We start from the raw sequence: 21,403 nt of genomic DNA on the forward strand, positions 1-21,403 counted from the left end.
TTTGTCAGAAACAGTGCGTTGGCAGACAGTTGGAACAACGAGGTGACCGAAATCAGATTTGAACCAACAGCATTGTTAGGACACGCCAGTCGCCTGAGTTGTCAGAATGATCAGCTTTTCTGCGTCTACATCTGGGACTGTGTGGGCACGCAGGTAACAGCAAGTAACTCGGTCAAAGATGAGGCTTCCTGTATGTATTTGTGTATTTCACACGCAATCATACATGTACATATGGCATGCACCTGCGTATCAGCGTATGCGTTGGGACTGTATGTGTGCATATTGGTGTGTGTGTGTGTGTGCTTCTACACATATTAATAGATTGCATCTGTATGCATGGGTGACTTCATATGCACAGGTTAGAGAACATGTGTCTCTATGCTTATGTGCTTCATTTCCTGTGTGTGAAACAACGCAGAAAACATCTTGACATATATATTAGGACAGATGTTTTGACCACAGTATACTGCATAATTGCCTCATAGTCGAAATGAAGAGTCAAATCAGTCTCACTCATACACAATGTATTTTGAAAAGAGACAGAATAGGAAAATTTAATTGTAGGACTGAATACTTGACTGGTTAAGAGTGAAGAACTATATTACCTGCCAATATATATAAATATATATATATATATACATATTACCTAAAAATAAAAAATATATGGTAAGAATAAAGAGGGGAAGAGAGTAAACAGAGAAAGAGAAAGATGGCATTATCAGAGGATAAACATGAATATAGAGCAATCATGTCTTTCCTCATCTTCCTCAGCCATTCTTCCTTTCCCATCATCCTCTTTCATTCTTTATTTCACCTCCTCTACAGCCTTCTCTTCTGTCTCTCACCTCTCGATTTGCCACGCTGTCACACCGTTTTAAATCAAACAGTGACTCTGCCACCTGCTTGTCCTATCTCATGACATAATATCCAAACTTTTACCCAGTCACTACCCACTTCTGTTCAACACTGCTCCCCCGTTCCCTCTTTCTGTCTGCTTCTCTCTACAAACTTGCTTGTCCTCGTTGTAACCTCTCCCATGTCCTCTTTCTCTCTGATCACATTAATTCTCTGTCATCACCTGTAAAATCATTGTATCACTCTTGCACTTTTTCCTCACCCCTGCTAACCTTCATCGTCGTTTTTATTTCTCCTCTCTCTCTCTGTACATAGAATGTCCTAGATTGTTTCCCTATGCATCCCACCATCCCTCCATCCCTGGTAACGAATCAGTACAGTGACTGGCTGGACACAGACAGGACATCCTGGTATGGCGTGCGGTGCTGCAGGGATCGTGGGGATTAGAGACAAACATATACAGCTTCAATCCTCCAAATCTCTGAAAATGAAAATCTTTGCTGCATGACGTATCAAGAGCAGAGCATAACTTTTGTGTATACTAAGTGGACATATGAGTCTGCTTCCTGTGCCCATCTGTGAGTGTGTGTCCTGTGGGGACACAGGGGGAGGAAGCGCATGAATGTGTGTGTGTGTGTTTTATTTATTCATGTTTCTGTTTTATATGCACAGGTGCATGCATTGTCTAATGTATATAAACATTTATTCAGTGTCATTGTGTGTGTGTGTGCGCACGTGCATGTGCGTGTGTGTGTGTGTGTGAGTCCAGGAAAGCGATGGTTTATAAAGTTATGTAATGTTCTTCTATGTTGAGAGGAGATGCAGAAACTGCCTCTGGTAATCACACACACACACGTGCACACACAAGGAGCGAATGAACGCTCACACATAATGCAGCAAGACACACATTCATCAATCACTGGAAGTGCAACCACACACACTCAGCGACGGACATACTGGAGGGGTTATTTCAAATGAGGAGAATTTGAGCGGAATAAGGGGATTTTGGGTGGAAAAAAATAACTCTCCCATAATTAACTGAGGATGGAGGAGAGAGCAAAAGGGCCCAGAACTCACTCATCATTTATGAGGCATTTGTCTCACAAGCTATTAGTGTAGCCCATCACGTGAAGTTTGCTCCCGGGCGAGGGGAGTATTCCTGTGCCTTCTGCACACTGTCGCAAATATGCAACTTTACCCAGAGGAGGAGGATTATATTTGTATTTGATATTGGAAATTCCGCAAATATATATTTCGAGGGCTGGAAATTTGGGTCTCCATCTGTGTCCGATTTAACAGAAAAACAAGGATGAAAGAAAAGAGGGGGAGGATAGAAGAGGGTGAATAAACAGCCCCATAGCGGCCAGATGTTCCTCCTCTTTCTGAAACATCTGTCATAGAAGGAGAAACAGAGAGAACGTGAAAAAGGGAAGGATAAGGAGATGAACAAAAACTGAGAGGGCAAGAAGGAATGAAGATGGAGCGATAGAACAAAGAATACCATACAAATCATGTACGTGCATGTGTGTACCGTGTTTGTCTGGTCTGATGTGTTCCTCATCCTGTCATGTAATAAACATCAGATTTATCAATTGTTCCCTGGATGTTACATGTTGCTAAGCTAACGGTGTCTGTGAGGCTGGACTTGGGCACAGCAGTGCTTAAACTAAAAGCTAAAATCAGAATGTTAAAATGCTCACAATGACGACAGTGGCATGCTGATGTTTTGCAGGTTTACCGTAGTTACCATCTTGTTTGTATGCTAAACAGCTGTTTGCAGATATTTTGACATAAACCAAAATATAAAGTATTGGACAATTTATATTGGCATTTATACATTTAAAATGAGCTATTTTCTCTGAATTAACATTAGTTTATGCAGGGAAAAAAGGGTAAAGGGTGAAGGGAAAGGGAAGCAGTGAGGAGATGGGTGTTAAGTTATGTACAGATGGCACTGCCTTTATTCTATTTGTGTCACATAAAATCTTTAATTTTAATCAATGAATTCAAATTGTCAGTTCATCAAAATGAAACTTAATTCAAAAAGAACCTGACACTACATTGAAAAGAACTCCAAAAAAGAAACATAAAATATAATTATAAAGCAATACATTTAAATAATTTTGTTGTATTAAGACTTTTGAAAGACCTGCACATACTGTTTCCTGCTGGCAGTGGGTTTTGATTCGAATAAAGGCTAATTTGATTAATTTAATTTCAAATGGCTCTTATAAGATGACTGTGAGACTGTGTCCTGAAATAATGGACACAAAGCAAACTGAATAAAAAAATAGAGGCTGCTGAAAATAATTTCCATCATTTCCAAGTTATTGAGGCATGTGATGAAAAGAAAATACGGCTGCTAGAATAAGTCCAGAAGGCACTGAGCTGATTGAATTCATGACAAGAACGGAGGGAGCAAGAAAATTGAGAGAAAGGAAGAAAGATAGAGGGGAGACAGGCGAGAAGCAGCAGAAGTGAGTGAGAATAAGTGAGAAGTGAGTGACAGAAGGCAGAGGTGTTCGGTCTGTAGGTTATGGTGAGCGAGGAAAAGAGAGAGAGAGGGAGAGAGAGAGGGAGAGAGAGAGAGAGAGAGAGGCTTGTTCTCATGGCTGGTTGAACTTTTGCTGGAGGCTTCAGAGTCTGACAGACGAGCAAAGAACAGCCTTCACTGACCTCAAGCAGCTTTCACAAGACCCCTCGCACACACAGACGTGTGTGTACATATTGAAAGTTGTAAATGTAAGTACACAGATACTTGTTAGCATTCACTTGCAGATGCCCGGATGATTGTGTGGGGAATTCTAACTTTGCGGTTCTCCCAAGAGGAACGACAGTCAGTTGCCCAAACCAACATCTGTTTATGTTCGTGACCTCTAGTGGCCGCAGGAATTATGACGGGAGCAAAGGAGGGAGTAAGGTGATGTAATTATAGAGCAATAAAGTCCAATAGGAAAGAGATCAGGGTGGATGGATGTCTCAAAAAAAACATTGGACCGTAACACAGTAAACAGCTCTTTCCCATCTCCAAGCCAAAATTATTATTGTGGTCATGTTTAAAAAAAACATGGCCACAATACTAATTATAACCTTAATCAAGTGGTTGTCATTGTAATCACGACAACAAAGGCCTCCTCATCTCAACAAGACATATAAACCCAAACCACAATGTTTTTCTTTCTTAAGGCACTCTTTTTTTGAGTTTTTGACCGCTGGAGCAAAGTTTACATGTGTTTTGTTTACTCCCGTCCACACGACGTACCAAATCTATTTGGTTGTTAAATTTGGAGGACTTTGTTGCATCGTTCCCTTTGTTCTCCCTCCATGCTTCCTCTCTGTCTCCAATCTTAACTATTAAAAATACCTAAAAACTAATCATAAAAAAACACTAACTGTGCACAACAATACATACAATTATCAAGCATAAAAAATCAATAAAGCCCATTTCCAAAAACACAACATACAAATACATGAAAAACTCCAGTCGTGTGTTTGACTGGAGTTTTTCATGTATTTGTATGTTGTGTTTTTTTATTTTATTAAAATAAAAAATACCATTATAATACAAACTAAATAGAGACTTTACCAGTTTGTAGTTGTGCTTTCTGTGTGATCAGCTTTTGATCTGAGGGAAGATTATTCCATTGTACTGCAGAATATTACAGACCTTGAGACCTGTGTGTTTCATGTCATGTCAGTTTTTCATCCTATGTTTCCTGTGTGTCTCTACATTCTGAACGTAAAACGTTTCTACCAAGAAAGGTCTCAGAATACAGCAATATAAAATGTGTTGTAGGACTTCCAATGAGTCCATTGTTTTTTCTCACTGGAGAAGTTGTTCCATTAATATCTTTTTTCAACAATTTTGTGTGAGGTAACATATTGATATATTGTGAAAATCAAAGGTCAGTGAATAAGTTAACCGGCAAGCATTTCAGTGTGCAAACACTCCAAAAGGTGTGCGTGCACAGACTGCACACAGACACAATGTGTCCCACACACTGATCTTCCCGTCATTCTCACCATGCAGCATGTTTTATGTTCACGCTTTGTTAAACTCCATTTCATTAACTCCTTCTCCGTCCTCTTGTTACCACCTAAGGAAGAAGGTCACACCAATTCCTCCTTTATACATCAGATAATACAATATAGATAAGAGTAATGTCAGTTGTATATGCATATTAATATTCAGGGATATCCCATTAATTAATGTGTAACCCAGACCATGGCAAGGTTTCTGTATGGTAAATGTCTGCCTCAAACTGTGAGCCCTTTTGATTTGCTGCGACAAGAATTTATTTGTTATTTGTTACTTTTAAGAAAGTGAAATCCTTCACACTTAAAGTTATATGAAATTTATGAGATCATAACTTTAGGATTATACTCTGTGGAATATACAGTATATGCACTCTACCGTCTAAGCATATATTTTTTGATACTATTCAAAATTAGTGACATTCTGTACTTCTCTGTACAGTAACTTCCAGTTTCAGTGGCAGAGTCCGCCATTTCTGCGCTGGGATCGAATTGTCTACCTCCGCATGAGGGATTCACGGGAATAATGCAGCATGTGACTCTCATCCTTACTGTTTACCGTTCACTCGCTGGTGAAACACGATGTGGCTTTTATTGCGAAGCAGTCACACAAAACACGAACTGGACTGGAAAGGGTTTATCTGCTGCGACCGTGCTTCTGTTCATTTCTGCTGTTTCTTGTGTTTTCCCTTTCCCTTGTAGCTCCTATTTGCTCCTTGTCTGTTCTCAGTGGTTGTGTGTGTGTGTGTGTGTGTGTGTCTGTTGAGGGTGTGGCGCTCCATCCACTCTCCCGGCTGCCAGTTTCTTGTTCCGCCTATTCACCTGCTACAAGCCACACACCTACAATCAATCATCTCTTCAGCCGTGCAGTTTATCTACCGGTGACTCATTGCCAGATTGTTGTTTCAACCTCAGTGGCAGTGTTCGCTCTAGGCCACTCCATTATTGTGCATTTCAAAGTTACTCGTCTGCTTGTCACTATGTTGTTAGGATCATTCTCCCCAGTTCTGCCCGTCTGCCTCACCAGTCCTCACACCAGCCCTCTTCCCCCTGCTCCAGCTCAAACCTCTCATCATTCCCCATCTTTTCCTCCTGTGATAAACCTTTTGATCTCAATTCAAACCTCCTGGTCTGTGTCTGAATTAGGGTCCTCTTCCTTGTAGTGATTGTATTATTCTCTGTAACATTAACTAACTAAACAGCAATCAAAGGTAAAGTCAGAAATAAAAATCCATGGTTATGAAATTTATTCATTTCAGCTATTAAAACATTTCCTGATTAGCTGCTCCTTTGTCATCTATGGGTGTACCTTCATCCATCACAACCCCAACAGTTTCAAGAGATGAGCACAGACGAAGCACAGACACTATCTGAACTATCTCTCATGTGTATTAACCACTGTTGTTATAACTTTGACAGAACAATGTGTTCATGAAGAAGCTCATCACTTGAAAGAAGCTGAAAAATAGCGTGCTGTGTACACATGAGTGCTTGGCTGCAGCAGATTTCAAATCCAGATTTCAAAACACACACCTTTTCATACATCGGTCACATGGGCACGGGATAAGATAAGTGAGGGATAATGTACAGCGAGGCAGTCAATATTGCAAGATGACCCCTGACAGCGTGATGCAGGACTTGGACAGCTCACGTCTTGAATCATCCTGAACGTGCTCGCCGCTCGTTGTACATTAGCCCGCTTATTACAAGGATTTGTACTAAAGAAATCAACAATTTGGCACAAAATACTGATTTAAAAGTAGTTTCATTGCTTCCACCATCACAACTGCATCCATTGCAACGGATGGCAATGGTGTGTTATAGTGTGTTATATAAGTAGAACGCTGTAACTGACCAATCAGAACTGAGTATTCAACAAAGTAGTGAAATGAATTACACAAACATACACTCAGTTTTATGTTGTATATGTGAATAATTACAGGTTTACTGTTTGTTGTTCTCACGTGGTGTATTATGTAACATTTTAGGGATATAAACTGGTTTAGCAGTGATGTTTCTGGGATTTGTGTAAAGCCACATTATGATACAATGCAGTATAAGTGATACTGTATATGCTGTGTGTGAGAGAGATTATCCTGATCCTCTAATATAAAACAACAACCGAAATAATACTATACTACTAAGGTATCCCAAAAAATAGATGAACTCTTTGCTTCAGTTCAAATTTAAAGCTTAAGCAATGCGATTAAATGCACCATAGAAATAAGCTTTTACTCACACGATACACTATTACGTAATTATGTTACAGATTGCACGACAAATATATACCAGCAACGACATTTCACCACAAAGGAAAATCTCATTTCTAACTTTTTCATCTCAGATCTGAATTATTGATGCTGAACAAGAAAAAAAAGGCAGATTTTATGTTTCTCTCTGAACAAACTTGTTTACGAAAATCAAACCTGAAACTGTATTTTAAAACAAGTATGCACAATCATTAATGAAATTATCCAAATATTATTTATTATGTATTCAACTGACATAAAACATTTTTCTAAACAATCTCATCATAAAGGAACTGACTAATCCTTAAGAAGAAATGTTAGTTGACAATCGATTACGTCACAAAATTGCAGTTGTGTCCATCCACATACATTTCTGACGTGTATACGTGTCTAATCTGTCATGTCATCCATCATGAATAAATAAAGCATTGCAGGGCTTATACTATGCGTGCCATGAGTGACTCATCTGCTTAATGTGTTCAACAGAGTCAAAACCTCCTCTCATCACAAGAGGTTATCTCAGCTCTCTGTGCTGAAATAATAAAAAGACAGAAAAGTAAAGATGCCTTGATATTTTCCACATAAAGGCACTTTATAGACATTCCTCCACCTTTGGTGGCTCCTGTATTTGTACAGTCTTTAAGGTGGACCAGGCGTTTTCTTTTTTTCTTTACTTTTTGTAGCTGGCTGGCCAGATGAATATTGATTTAAAGTACTGTGTGGGCATAATCAATATAAAAACTACTTAGCACCCCTTCAATAGAAGGAAATTAGTTGTAGAGCAAAATAGTGTGCTACTTCATCACAGAAGAAACAACATTTTCAGTAATTTCATAAAAGAGGCAATGTTGAAACCTCTGAAAGGACATGCCAGTTTTCTATACAATGGGAATAAACGTGTAGATGCACACATAAGAATAAAATAAGAAAAAAAGATACATTTGTTTATGAAATTGAAAAAAAGAATGTGTTTCACATTAGGTGCACGGTTTTGCCCTATTGTCTTACAGTACTGTAACTTTAATGTACTAAAGTGCATCTGCAACACACTGACAGGAAAGCTAAAAGTCTGAGGCATACCTGATGATGAAAGAAGTTCCCCCATAACTTTCTCACACTAACAAACTCTTGGGATTAACTGAAAGCAAAAAGTATTCATGGATCAGATCTGCTGTCCGTGTCAAAGAGAAGCTCCCCTGAAGTACCTGATAAACTCTTTAGCAGGTGGTGATCTGACCTAACTCTCCATCACACACACTTTGACAGACGTGACTTAATTAAAACCAATCTAACATTCACTCCCAGAAAAAAAGGAGCCATGGAATAAAGAGAAGGAACCTAGTCTTTAACACAAGGTCAGCTGCTGGTCCCTGTTCAAGCTCAGTGCATTGCTCAAGGACACTACATCAATGAGTGGAACATCACAGCTAAAGTCAGCATCAGCTGAACCAGGAATACCATCTGTATGAATACTGACATACAAAAAATATAATTTTTTTTCATTTAATATTTTTAAGCACTCTGAGATATTTTGATATTTCTTTTCAGGTCTTTGAAAGAAGCTTTTAAATTTAGTGGCTTTAATATGTAGTTTATCACAAATATTCTGACTTTATACTGCCGCTGAATGGACACCTAGCTCAGTACAGCATAGCTTTCAGCTGCAAAATAACATCATCCTTTTCCCGTTTCTGGGAAACAAAGTTTTGGAGGTGCATGGTTTCCTTCAGTAAGAACGTTGAGGCTGCAGAGTGTTCGGAGACAGTTAGCGTGAGGTGATTAAGGACCACACATTGAGCACACCTGATTAACTATCTGAGAACAGATGGCTATCAGATGAGGCTTTCCATCAAGCTCCTTCAGCTGGACAGGGTTCACGTCTGGAGCAGGCCCAGTGACAACACTCAGAGAGTTAAAAGGGAATGCCGCTCAATCCAGAAACCAGAAAATGGGACCCTGACTCTGCTTTCTGTGCCGAACAATTCAGACAGAGTCACAATTTTACCCTGCAATTCAGAAGTTTAAACTCTAACTGGTTGTGTGGAAAAGACTGCAGCATCTTTGCCATTACTTTAATGTGTCTTTGCACAGAGAGTTAGTTGATTTAGTATCTTTCAGCAGATGGTTATCATAGGAGATTTTTCAATCAAAAAGCACAGCTGGACAAGGTACACTGGACAAGGAAATTGGAACCTAATCTACACAATAGGACTGCTGCATGCGTCATGCTGTAGGACGAATTCTAAGATCATATTTTATATTCAGCATCACTCCTGATGTACCTTCTTGCATCAGCTATCACATATAATGTGCGTATGTGTGTAATATGTGGAAGCCCAAGTGCTTAGAGGCAAGTTTGCAAAAATGGAATGGGAAAACATATTTATTTCCTCTAACGCAACCAGCAGATGGCATAATTTCACACTCAACCAGGCAGCTCATTGGCTAGCTGAGTGACAGCAGGGTGTCAGATGTGATAAATCTGAATTATTGTGGCTGATGTCATCAGTTTTTAAAGAGTGGTGGCTCAGTCGAAGCTCACTTGTAGTAGTACCATCTAGTGTTCTGCTCCAACATGAATCACTTCTCCAACCTACGCAATCAACAAAAATACAAACACACTCAGTATTGATATAGTATTTTTTCATTTAGGTGTTATGGTAGTTATTTGTTGGGTTCCTCTCAATGACAGTTCTCAAGGTAATAATGGCATTAAAATAAATTGATACTAGAATAGACACGGGCTTGAGAATGATCAACAAAGTTTGCTAGTCTGTTGACATTCTTTGGCTGTAATAACCCATTTTCCTCACCAGACGATAACCCATATTTTTTATTACAAATTCAGCAATGAAGAAGCGCTTAAAGTACTTGCACTGAAAAGCTACAATACAGTATAGTTCAAAACATATCCATAGGCTGCATTAACTCACAAAGGGACCTCGAATGTAACATAAAGCTCTGCCCTCAGGCTAGTTCAAGCTCCACATCATAGGTCAGAGGAGACAGAGAGGAAAGAAGAAGCAGAAAATGGGACAAGAATGTTTTATCATGATGCAGAGCAAGCGAAGGGACCAGACAGCTGCAGTGACTGTGATAGGAAGAAACAAAGTAGAACAATACATACCAGAAGAAAAACAGAATAGAGCCTACTATGAGCCTACCTTACTGTTGTTTTACTTCTTTAATTTGAAATTATTTTGACATTGCCAGACAAGTTATTCAGATTTTCCCAAATACATATACTGTATTTTCATATTATAAAGGGTTGGAAGCAGAATTCAGTTTAAGTCAGACAAAAATTTGCATATATCGATATCTTGACACTTTTAAATGTAGAACAGCAAAAGAAAACTGTAACTTTTGCTCTAATTGCTCTTAGCCACAAAGCAGCACACGTTCATGGCTCATGTATGCTTCACTCTACTCAGTTAAAAAGTTGTTAAAATGACAGTGAGACTGCACAACAGTGGCATCGCAGTGACTCAGTTGTTTGAATAAAGCGTGAGCCCTTGCTTGCGTTTCTCGTTTTGGAGAAGCTACTTTACAGTCTGCCTCTGAATCATCATTGTATGTGTGCAAAACTGTATATCTTTGTAATTTGTGCTTTACAGATGTACAAAAACTTTCCTGACGCTCCAGGGACTCAGAGCATGCAACTACACTTCATCCTAAAGTAATTTTCTTTGCATTAGAAACTGTTTTTAAAAATTCAAAGCAGAAAACTTACAATAAAATCAAAGCACACAAATAACATTACAGGACTCAGCAACATATTAGCTCTACTTTCCTTTTCTGAGTGTGTTCAGAGGGTTTACTGACAGTAAAAAAAATAATGTGACATTAACTGCCTTTCAAATACTGTAAATAACAGTGTAATCCAGTACATTACTCCTTCTGTCAAATAATGTAATTGCATAAAAGTCTTACAAGTAAGAACTTAAATGGACACATTTATTTCTGCTTCCTTACCTGTGCTGCCATCAGTGATAACTCCATTACTCCTGGATCAATGGTTGTGGGGTGAGAACGCTGATGGCGAAGAAATACAAAGAAGAAGAAAAGAAGGTCTGTAAAACTGCAGCGCTGTGCTTCGCTGGATGAGTGCAGTTGTGGATGTGCTACATAATGACTCAATGAACGCTCTTCATGCTTCATGGAATAGTTTATTCACTCAGCACATCTCTCTCTCTCTCTGTATGTATGTGCATGTTGGGGGGCAGGGGTAAACTTGCACTTGAAGCATGCCAGGCAGACCTTGCAGAATTATTGATGCTGGTTTGGCTTTTGCATGTAAGCTGTTTTGACATTGCTACCCGTATGTCTTCCCGCTACTGCTTTCTTCTAGATCAACTTTATAATCCCAAAGATGCATTCTTAAATTATTCATTTCCATTTGAAAATTTGCATTAAAATGATCTTTGTGTATGATAATCAACCTTGTCTCTCTTGCATCCAACCCAGGTTTATAATGTGTTATAGTAATAGTAAAGAGTTATAAGTAATGGCTTTATTGTGATATATAATCAGTAAGTTTTGGGTTGCCAGGTCTTGAAAAGCTTCATTTGCTGGTGTTTATTCTCTCCATTGGACAGTTACCTTCTTATGCTCTGAAAAAGGGATGCAGGACATCTGGGCCAAAATCTATTTATGAACAATATATTAACATTTTCATCTGCAGACTTGATGGATTATTGATGACTTATTTATATTCATCTATATCTATATCTATATCTATAGATATAGATATATATACTTATCTATATAATTGCAAATGACTTACAGATTGCAGTGTGGTGGTCAGAAAGTAAACAGTATTTGAACTTCTCTCTCAAGCTCTACTTTTTCATTTGCTACAAAACTATTTCCATCACTTTTCATGTTAACAACTTCCAAGGGAGAGTGATAAATAAATATGCACCGTCATCCCCATGTTTAAATGATAATCACGTCTTGCCTCTCTGTGACACCAGGCTTCTCAAGATGTTTTTTCACCCTCGAATGTGTGCATGTGGCAATGGAAGGCTATGACAGCATACATTTCATTTTATTGGCTTTTGAATCACAATCTGTTTTCAAAGCCTAACATAGCAAATATCAGCAAATGTATCTTGTCAGTGAACTACTTAACCTGCATTAACCATCTGGCTGTTTGTATGGATTAGTATCCGGTGGGTGAGGGGCACCTTGTGATATATGTGTAAACCACACTTTAGCCTGAGTATAGTAGCTTAGTAAGTATAAGTATAAGTATAATGCTTAGTAGCCTAGGCATTTTGACTGCATATTTTAAAAATCCATCCATCTATTAAAGCAGTGCTCATCTAGTAAAGGACGATCATTGCATTCACATATGTGTTTTGCTGTTGTTTGGCAATTTCTTAAACACAAGCTTAGCAATTTGATTTGATGATCTGCATTACTTTTTTCAGTGAAGGGCAGTGAAGCAAAACAAAAAACATGCACATAGTCTTCTAAATCTTAAGATATTTAGAGTTTAGAAACTGCTTCTGTGGCTTTTGCATGGATATGGTTTTTGTTATGTTATCTTACCGATCGTAAGTCATTCATATGGAAGCAAGGGCTAAGAGGAGAGGATTGATCTTTAGTGAGTTTTCTGGCTGGATGAAGGATGAAGATGTAATCAGACGGACCAGTAACCATGTTGAGAGATGTAGTAACTCTCCAGTTTTTTGCTGAAGATCAATTCAGGTTTTCGATGAGGAAGTTATCCTTTTGAAATCGCTTTACTGGCTGCGTGAGCTCACATTTACTTGTGATTTTTTTCAGTGCCTATTACCTCACTGTACCTCTCTTCCTTCCCTGTACTGCATTCTCTATGCACTGTTATATAATATCTGTGGTCTGTACACTACGATGAGAAAAACAATCAGAAAGACATTTGTGACGACATGGGGACAGTGCTCCATCTTTCAGCGCCAGCTTCACAAATGCTACCATTAAACATTAACTGATTAGGTACTTTTCTTCAAAGGCATGGCTAATCAGACAGCTTTATAGGACCAGGACAGCACTTAACACTAATACAAAATGAAAATTAGCAGGCAAAGCAGATAGAACCATTAGGGTCACATAACAGGAGGGGGTTATTATTATAGAAAGCTCAGGTTCTCAGTCTGTTTATTCAATCATTAATATTTATCGAAGACCTATTTGATTTGTTGTGATAAAGATTGTAAAATTATGATTACAAGAAATTTTCCATGGTACCTCTGCACCTTTGGACCCTGTACATTGGTACCCTTTGTCTGCCCTGTCCCTCACCCCTGTATGTAAGGCAGAAGATTGGGAGTTTTCATGAAGCCATGTTCTTGACAAACAGAAAATTTAGGTTTGCTAGAGGTGTTTATTTCAATTCCAATCATTTAGCACAAGAATCCCATTTTACTATTTTCTTAGCAAATTAGGTTGTTCCGTGCTACTGTCATCAGGGACACTGGTTTGAGTTGCATTAGCCAGTTAGCCAATTGAAAGTCCAGGAATGTCGTTAGGTGGCTAACACTTATCTGTTGTCTGGGTAACAGCAGCTCAAGTTCAGGTTTATGTCACATGCTTCATGTCATGCTTTATTCACTAACTCTGTTTCCACTGTCACATTTTCTGTTATCGATGAATCAACTTCTCCATCCCATCCAAACATAAAAACTTTTCTGAGATGTTATGACTTTTTTGTGAATTTGTGGCATTACATGAAGGTTTTTATGTGAAAATTAAAAATGTGCATAAAAACAGGTTGATGGAAAGGCACTTTCAGGCTCAAAATGTACAAAACCAAATTGTAACTATATCATGTCACTGTCTTGGATCCTGTGCGGCATATAAAGTGCATTTTCCTGTTGGTACAAATGGCCTCAGAAGATTTGAAAAAAAACATCTTTCAGAAATATACCACATTAAGACACAAAATGCAGTGTTGCTCACATACAGCCAGGCACACACGCACATGCCATTTTTCCTTGTCTGTGCTGGAAATGAGTATGTCTGAGTTGTTGACTTTAATTTCCAAAGACAGATTCACCCCAAGCGACTTTGTGTCTCCAATGTCACAGCACACCAAGCTGTTAACTGTAGACCTCTATTGTACTATGTGGCCTTTGGAGCAATTACTTCCACATGAGAAAACCCCTTAAAATAGTCCCTGTTGTGGCCTTTGTGTGTTTGCTACAAGTAAGAGCGAGAAAATGACTGTACACTTATGTGCCCTGCATGTACATGTGCGTTTGTAAGCATGTGCATGTGAGACAGGGCCGCTTTAGAGCAATATGTGACTCTTTTATGCACAATATAGACCATTTGAGGAGAGATGGTCATTTTCCCTGAGGGACAGTGAGTCCAGCTGTCAGCAGGAAGTCATTTTAAACCAAAGGAGAATAACGTCGACTGATGGAGAGACAAGTGATTGACAGTGTTGGAGTTTTATTCATTTATTTTTTTCTCATGTATTTATTTAACCGTTATCTCATTCGATCCCATTATTCAACCGTTATCCCGTCGTTTGTAAGTTAGTGTGTTTCATGTGTGCCTTGTCTTATGCAGGACCACTTTCTGCCCAAGATGAATTGGACTAGAGTTTTCATGTGTTTATTATTACAATTCTTCACACATCCATTTGCCATCTGCCTTAAACAGATCTTTAGCATGGATGACGTCATCATAGCTACATAGACACTTTCAAAAAATTAAAATGTTACTTAGCCCACAACCGAAACACACACACACACACACACAATTAGACACAATGTATACTGTAACTAATCAACGCTGACCCTAACCTTAACCATTACCAAACAAATATTTTGACACTTCTATTTTTGTCAATAACATAGTTTAAACATAGTTTTAGTAAAAATGATCAAACAATCTTCATAAAACTTCATAAATCTTCATAAAATGACAAAATACCGGGGGAATTATCCAGCTACTGTAGTATATTGCTGAAAGAAATATTCTTTAAAGATGAGTTAAACATGCATTAACTAATGGCTATATCCAGTCAACATGGAGAGGCCTTGGCATTCATTCTGAGTCATGTTTCTGTCCATCTGATAAATGCAGGTCCAATATTCACTCTGCTTTCAGCGCTGGTTTGGCCTTTACCAGCTCCTGAGGCAAAAAAAATGTAAGTCATTCAGGTATCAAATCATAACCCAGTTCACTGTATACAATGCATCCCGATTATAAAAATCAAGTGACTATATAGCATTCTCATAAATACAAAAAGAAAAAGTATTGTTGCTCCTGAGGGAAATACAGTATCTTCGGCAGCCAAAATCTCATTTTGTGCAGGGCAGGTGGCAGCATTTATCAGACAGTATTCAGTATTCAGTATTACTGCCTACAAAAACATTGCAACTTCTGTCATAGTTTGGGAAAAAGTATTGGGACACTGATAGGACGGTGTGTGATAGAAACATTGATACAAATACATTACAAATAGACAAGTACTTTGGTATTCGTAAGCACTCTGACCAGGTAAATGCTGTTGTTATATGTTTCATTGTACAGTGCATTTCTTTTTCAGAGCTTTTGCTACTGGTGGTGCCAACATTCCCACTACAGCCCCGGTGACTCCACCCACCACCGCTCCAATGCCAATGCAAAGTGGACCTCCAGCAGCTAATGCAGCAGCCCCGATGGCGACACCCACTTCAGCGGTTGTTACAATCATACCAGTTTCAAGGAATTTGTTGTCTTTCTCTGCCTTTTCTCTTGATTTTCTTTTATACCCTTCCTGGAGATGCTTTAGCTCCGCCTGCAGCCGTTCTCCTTTAAATATGTCCTTCAGTTTTTCCTCATCTCTGTATTTTTGCTCAGCAATGGCCTTCATGTTCTTCAGTGTTTGTTCTTGAATGGCTCTTTCAGCCTCCTGGAACATTTTGTTTGTGTAACATGTGCCTCCATTACCACGGACCATACTCATTATCTTTGCAAGCAGCTGAGGTACCTGCCTGTTACCGGTGACTTTGTTATTGAAGACGTGATACCGCCAGTTACATTTTGCAACCAAATGGCTAAGCTGTTCACTTCTGGCAACGAAGTCCTCAATTCTTGTCTGTCCCAGCTGGTCACCATAAGTGAAGAGAACCAAGGAGTAATCTGCACTTTTGTCCCCAAACACCGTCTGCAGGAGCTCAACAGTTTTCTGCTCTTCCTCTGTGAATCTTGATCCCAACTTGATCACAATCAGGAACACGTGTGGACCAGGAGAGGAGAGAGAGATGCATTCTTTCAGCTTTCTCACCACTTCATCTTCTTTGTATTTTGTGTCGTAGATTCCTGGCGTGTCAATGATCGCGACCCTGCGTCCATCCACCGTTCCTCTGGCCTTTTCGCACTCCGACGTCACAGAGCGTGGAGACATGACTGAAGTAAAAGCCTTACGATTTAGGATGGTGTTTCCCGATGCACTCTTCCCATTTCCTGTCTTTCCGATCATCACAATGCGAATTTCTTCATGTGGCTCCAAATCTACGAAACAATTTGAGAAATGCGCTTCTTTATTGGTTGGCCAGTTACAGTGAGTTATTTCACATGCTGCTCTGTGACGTCCATCAAAGGCTTTTAATCAGTCAAATGTATAGTGTTAAATCAAATTACAATAATGCAAAAACAGTATCAACTTGACTATATTTCTGTTCTGCTGTGACAGCTAAATGTTTGATATTTTGAAAAATCCATATATTTGCTTTTTTGTCCAACATTCAAACTCACTCCTACAAACTAGTGGCACCCAGTCAATAGAGGGCACACATGATCACACGTGCATGTAAAACAAATAAATGTAAAAAGGGCTCAGAGGACAGCGCCCTGCAACCAATAAGACAAAGGGATTCATGAGGGATAGCCAATCAGGACATCATGCAAGGGAGGCTGGCCGAGACATTTGTCAGTCTGCTCAACTGTGCTGAAGCATGTTATTCTCTCTACAACCACAAAATGTCGTTTTTACATTGTAATTTACTGATGGTTTACAGATTAAACAATAAGGTTCATCTACCAGTGATGTGTTGGTAATTTGCAAATTAATTTTCAGTCTTTATTTCCATTTGCATATGTTTTGTTTGTTCCTCTTTGTAAATTTCAGTATGCTGAGCTCTTGCGGTCACCAAAATTTGGGCTATGCTTCTCTTTTTCATTTCAGTACAATATATTTAGCTACAATGATGACATTTATGGATGTAATTAAAAAGGAACAATGATAAATTAAGAGATAAGATATAATCGTCACAACAGTGGCCATTTTCTGAACTGTTGAGTACACAGTTAAAAGATACGGGTTTGTTACAAGAAGACAAACCAGATTAAGATTAAAATCTCTTTTTTCAACAGACCCGACATCTGTGAAGGAATCATAAAACTACTTCTACAACGATTAGACCACTATAAACAGACTAAAAAAGAGCATAAATTATTTCTTGTTAAGATTCATATACAGGCAGCTTAATTTTAAAAACTATCCAAATAATGTAAAATCACTGCATTAGATACAACAGCAGTGACCAAGAGTGTCACTGTTCAAATTAGGATTTGGCAGCGTGAAAAGTTGTGAAAGAAGAAAAAAAATCATCATATAATAATAATAACATGTCATCTGTAAATTATGTATTACTGTATGTAATTTACATGCACAATGTAGCTCATGCTGTTGGTTTAAGAGAGGATAAGTATGATAACAGTTTAATTTAAGATTATTCATCAATTTAACAATTGCATATTTAGATGATCAGCATACTGCATCTTAACATGGATATAATTATTTTAGATTTTCTTTTTTTACTTTTTTACTTTTCTGTAATTCAATACAGACGTATTTATTGCACATCGGGCATTTAAAGAATAAATGACAAGAACAACAATCAAACATTCAAAACATAGTTGAATACACAGAGAAGACTAAAATAGGAAAAAGATTACCTCTGTTTGAGTTCCTTGCAGTTGCCATTTGTGTACCTTTTGTCAGCCTTTGCCCCTGAAAACAATGGGCAGTGGCCTCACAGATCTGGACTTACAAAAATGTCTATATCACTAAGACGGTTCTGTCCTCTCTGATGTGTTTTGTAGTTATACACAGAAGTAATTTGCTCTTTGTACTTTAACTGGCAGCTTTCCGCTGATTCCAGCTCAGCATTCAGGTTCGATCACATTCTGTCAAGTATGTCATGTCCAGTAAATACATGTACTGTATTTCCTGTTCACATACAGCGCAGAGACAAAAGGAGAGGCAGCGCAGAGCCGTTGATACTCCAATGAACAGCTGCCTTGTCTGCTGTACTCATACACCTGTCTCAGTATACAGTGGGGCAAAAAAGTATTTAGTCAGCCATCAATTGTGCAAGTTCTCTCACTTAAAAAGATGAGAGAGGCCTGTAATTTTCATCATAGGTACACTTCAACTATGAGAGACAGAATGGGGGGAAAGAATCCAGGAAATCACATTGTAGGATTTTTAATGAATTAATTGGTAAATTCCTTGGTAAAATAAGTATTTGGTCACCTACAAACAAGCAAGATTTCTGGCTCTCACAGACCTGTAACTTCTTCTTTAAGAGGCTCCTCTGTCCCCCACTCGTTATCTGTATTAATGGCACCTGTTTGAACTCGTTATCAGTATAAAAGACACCTGTCCACAACCTCAAACAGTCACACTCCAAACTCCACTGTGGCCAAGACCAAAGAGCTGTCAAAGGACACCAGAAACAAAATTGAAAGACTGAATCTGCAATAGGGAAGCAGCTTGGTGTGAAGAAATCAACTGTGGGAGCAATTATTAGAAAATGGAAGACATACAAGACCACTGATAATCTCCCTCGATCTGGGGCTCCACGCAAGATCTCACCCCGTGGGGTCAAAATGATCACAAGAACGGTGAGCAAAAATCCCAGAACCACACGGGGGGACCTAGTGAATGACCTGCAGAGAGCTGGGACCAAAGTAACAAAGGCTACCATCAGTAACACACTACGCCGCCAGGGACTCAAATCCTGCAGTGCCAGACGTGTCCCCCTGCTTAAGCCAGTACATGTCCAGGCCCGTCTGAAGTTTGCTAGAGAGCATTTGGATGATCCAGAAGAGGATTGGGAGAATGTCATATGGTCAGATGAAACCAAAATAGAACTTTTTGGTAAAAACTCAACTTGTCGTGTTTGGAAGAGAAAGAATGCTGAGTTGCATCCAAAGAACACCATACCTACTGTGAAGCATGGGGGTGGAAACATCATGCTTTGGGGCTGTTTTTCTGCAAAGGGACCAGGACGACTGATCTGTGTAAAGGAAAGAATGAATGGGGCCATGTATCGTGAGATTTTGAGTAAAAACCTCCTTCATCAGCAAGGGCATTGAAGATGAAACGTGGCTGGGTCTTTCAGCATGACAATGATCCCAAACACACCGCCCGGGCAACGAAGGAGTGGCTTCGTAAGAAGCATTTCAAGGTCCTGGAGTGGCCTAGCCAGTCTCCAGATCTCAACCCCATAGAAAATCTTTGGAGGGAGTTGAAAGTCCGTGTTGCCCAGCGACAGCCCCAAAACATCATTGCTCTAGAGGAGATCTGCATGGAGGAACGGGCCAAAATACCAGCAACAGTGTGTGAAAACCTTGTGAAGACTTACAGAAAACGTTTGACCTCTGTCATTGCCAACAAAGGGTATATAAAGTATTGAGATGAACTTTTGTTATTGACCAAATACTTATTTTCCACCATAATTTGCAAATAAATTCTTTAAAAATCAGACAATGTGATTTTCTGGATTTTTTTTTCTTCTCATTTTGTCTCTCATAGTTGAAGTGTACCTATGATGAAAATTACAGGCCTCTCATCTTTTTAAGTGGGAGAACTTGCACAATTGGTGGCTGACTATACTTTTTTGCCCCACTGTATATGTGGTAGACAACACTCTTTCAGATCACTTTAAAAGTATATGTGATTTGTCGTGTGTGATTCAATTTCCTCCTTCTCATAATATCAACATCAAATAAAACTAGACTACATCACCAATTGAAACGCACATTAATATAATGGGCACTGAAAAAAAAACTCCCTGTAACTAAGTACTAAAGGTGAGTAAGTGGCCGTATTTTGTGTTTAGTGTTAATGTTAGCAGGCCATAGGCAAAAAATAAGATGGTGAATGTTGTGGTTGCTAATAACAGCATGTTAGAATTGTCACTGCAATTATTCAAGATTTAGCTCAAAGCACTGATGAACCTAAATACAGAACCACAGAACGACGAGTGTAGACTTGTTTTAAAGAGACTAAATATAATTTTGATTCTGGCCCCAAGAACAGAAAATAACATCAGCAGACTCACGACTGTTTGTTTTTCATGACGTCAACAGCTTCCCATCAGCCCTGGCACATTTACAGCTGAACGCTGGAATGTGGCTGCTCCTGTTTCAGATAAAGGTAACTCACTCTCTCCGTTTCTCTGTCAGTGGAAATCCCCATAAGATTACTGATACATAATGGAATAATGAAATATTCTGTTTTTCATTATTCAGGCTAGAACATACAAAACTCATTGTTACATTTACTGTGTAATAATATAATGCAGTGATTTCAGATCACTTCCTAAAGTGAAAATGTGAGAATTATATCCAGCTTTCAAACTACATACCAACAACAACAAAATGTGCCTTAAGTATTAAAAGTAAACATACTCATATGCAGAATGGCCCCGGTCAGTATGATATGATGATACTATTGGATCTTTATTATTGATGCATTGAAATTTAAGCAGTGCTTTTTAATAGTAGTGGAGGTGCAGCCGCAGTAGAGTACAATGTTTACCTCAGAAAAGTACGCTAGTGAGGGAGCAGTTTGTACAAATTAACTCAAAACTAAAGTGCACTTGGTAAATATGTGACAAATGTACTTGAGTACACTACCTGGGTAAGTTTCACCTGCACCAAGCTAAGAAGGAGAGCATCAGATAAATCTGAGGTTATCGGTGCAAAGAAAATGAGGATCATGTTCTGCTGAGATGTAAAAAGATCTGATTAAAGTAAGAGACATTTTTTAGATTAGTGTGTCAGAAATAGGAAGAAAGTATTTTCAAAGTTTTTTTAAAAGCTGTTGGAGACAAACAGGGTAAGAACGGCTTTATTTGTCTTATGTGTCCTCATGGCAGGACCGCTTCCTAACAGCAGGTGGCGGTGCTCACTTTCACTTTGGTTTGTCACTGAAGCTAAAACACAGAAGAAGAGGAGAGCGTTTACTTCCGTGTAAACTTCATGAATGACACCCA

The 21,403-nt window shown here is 38.8% G+C and overlaps 1 protein-coding gene across 1 annotated transcript; it reads right to left on the minus strand.

Annotated features, from left to right (window-relative positions):
- Positions 1-15,654: 15,654 nt before the first annotated feature.
- LOC139200163 (GTPase IMAP family member 4-like) lies at positions 15,655-18,105 on the minus strand. The gene is made up of 2 exons (XM_070829399.1): positions 18,075-18,105; positions 15,655-16,628 (listed from the first exon to the last, which is right to left on the minus strand). Exons 1-2 carry the CDS (start codon positions 18,100-18,102, stop codon positions 15,655-15,657), a joined length of 1,002 nt encoding a protein of 333 aa, XP_070685500.1. The 5' UTR covers positions 18,103-18,105.
- Positions 18,106-21,403: the final 3,298 nt, after the last annotated feature.

The sequence above is a fragment of the Pempheris klunzingeri genome, chromosome 4, assembly GCF_042242105.1.
Source record: "Pempheris klunzingeri isolate RE-2024b chromosome 4, fPemKlu1.hap1, whole genome shotgun sequence".
NCBI lineage: Eukaryota > Metazoa > Chordata > Actinopteri > Acropomatiformes > Pempheridae > Pempheris > Pempheris klunzingeri.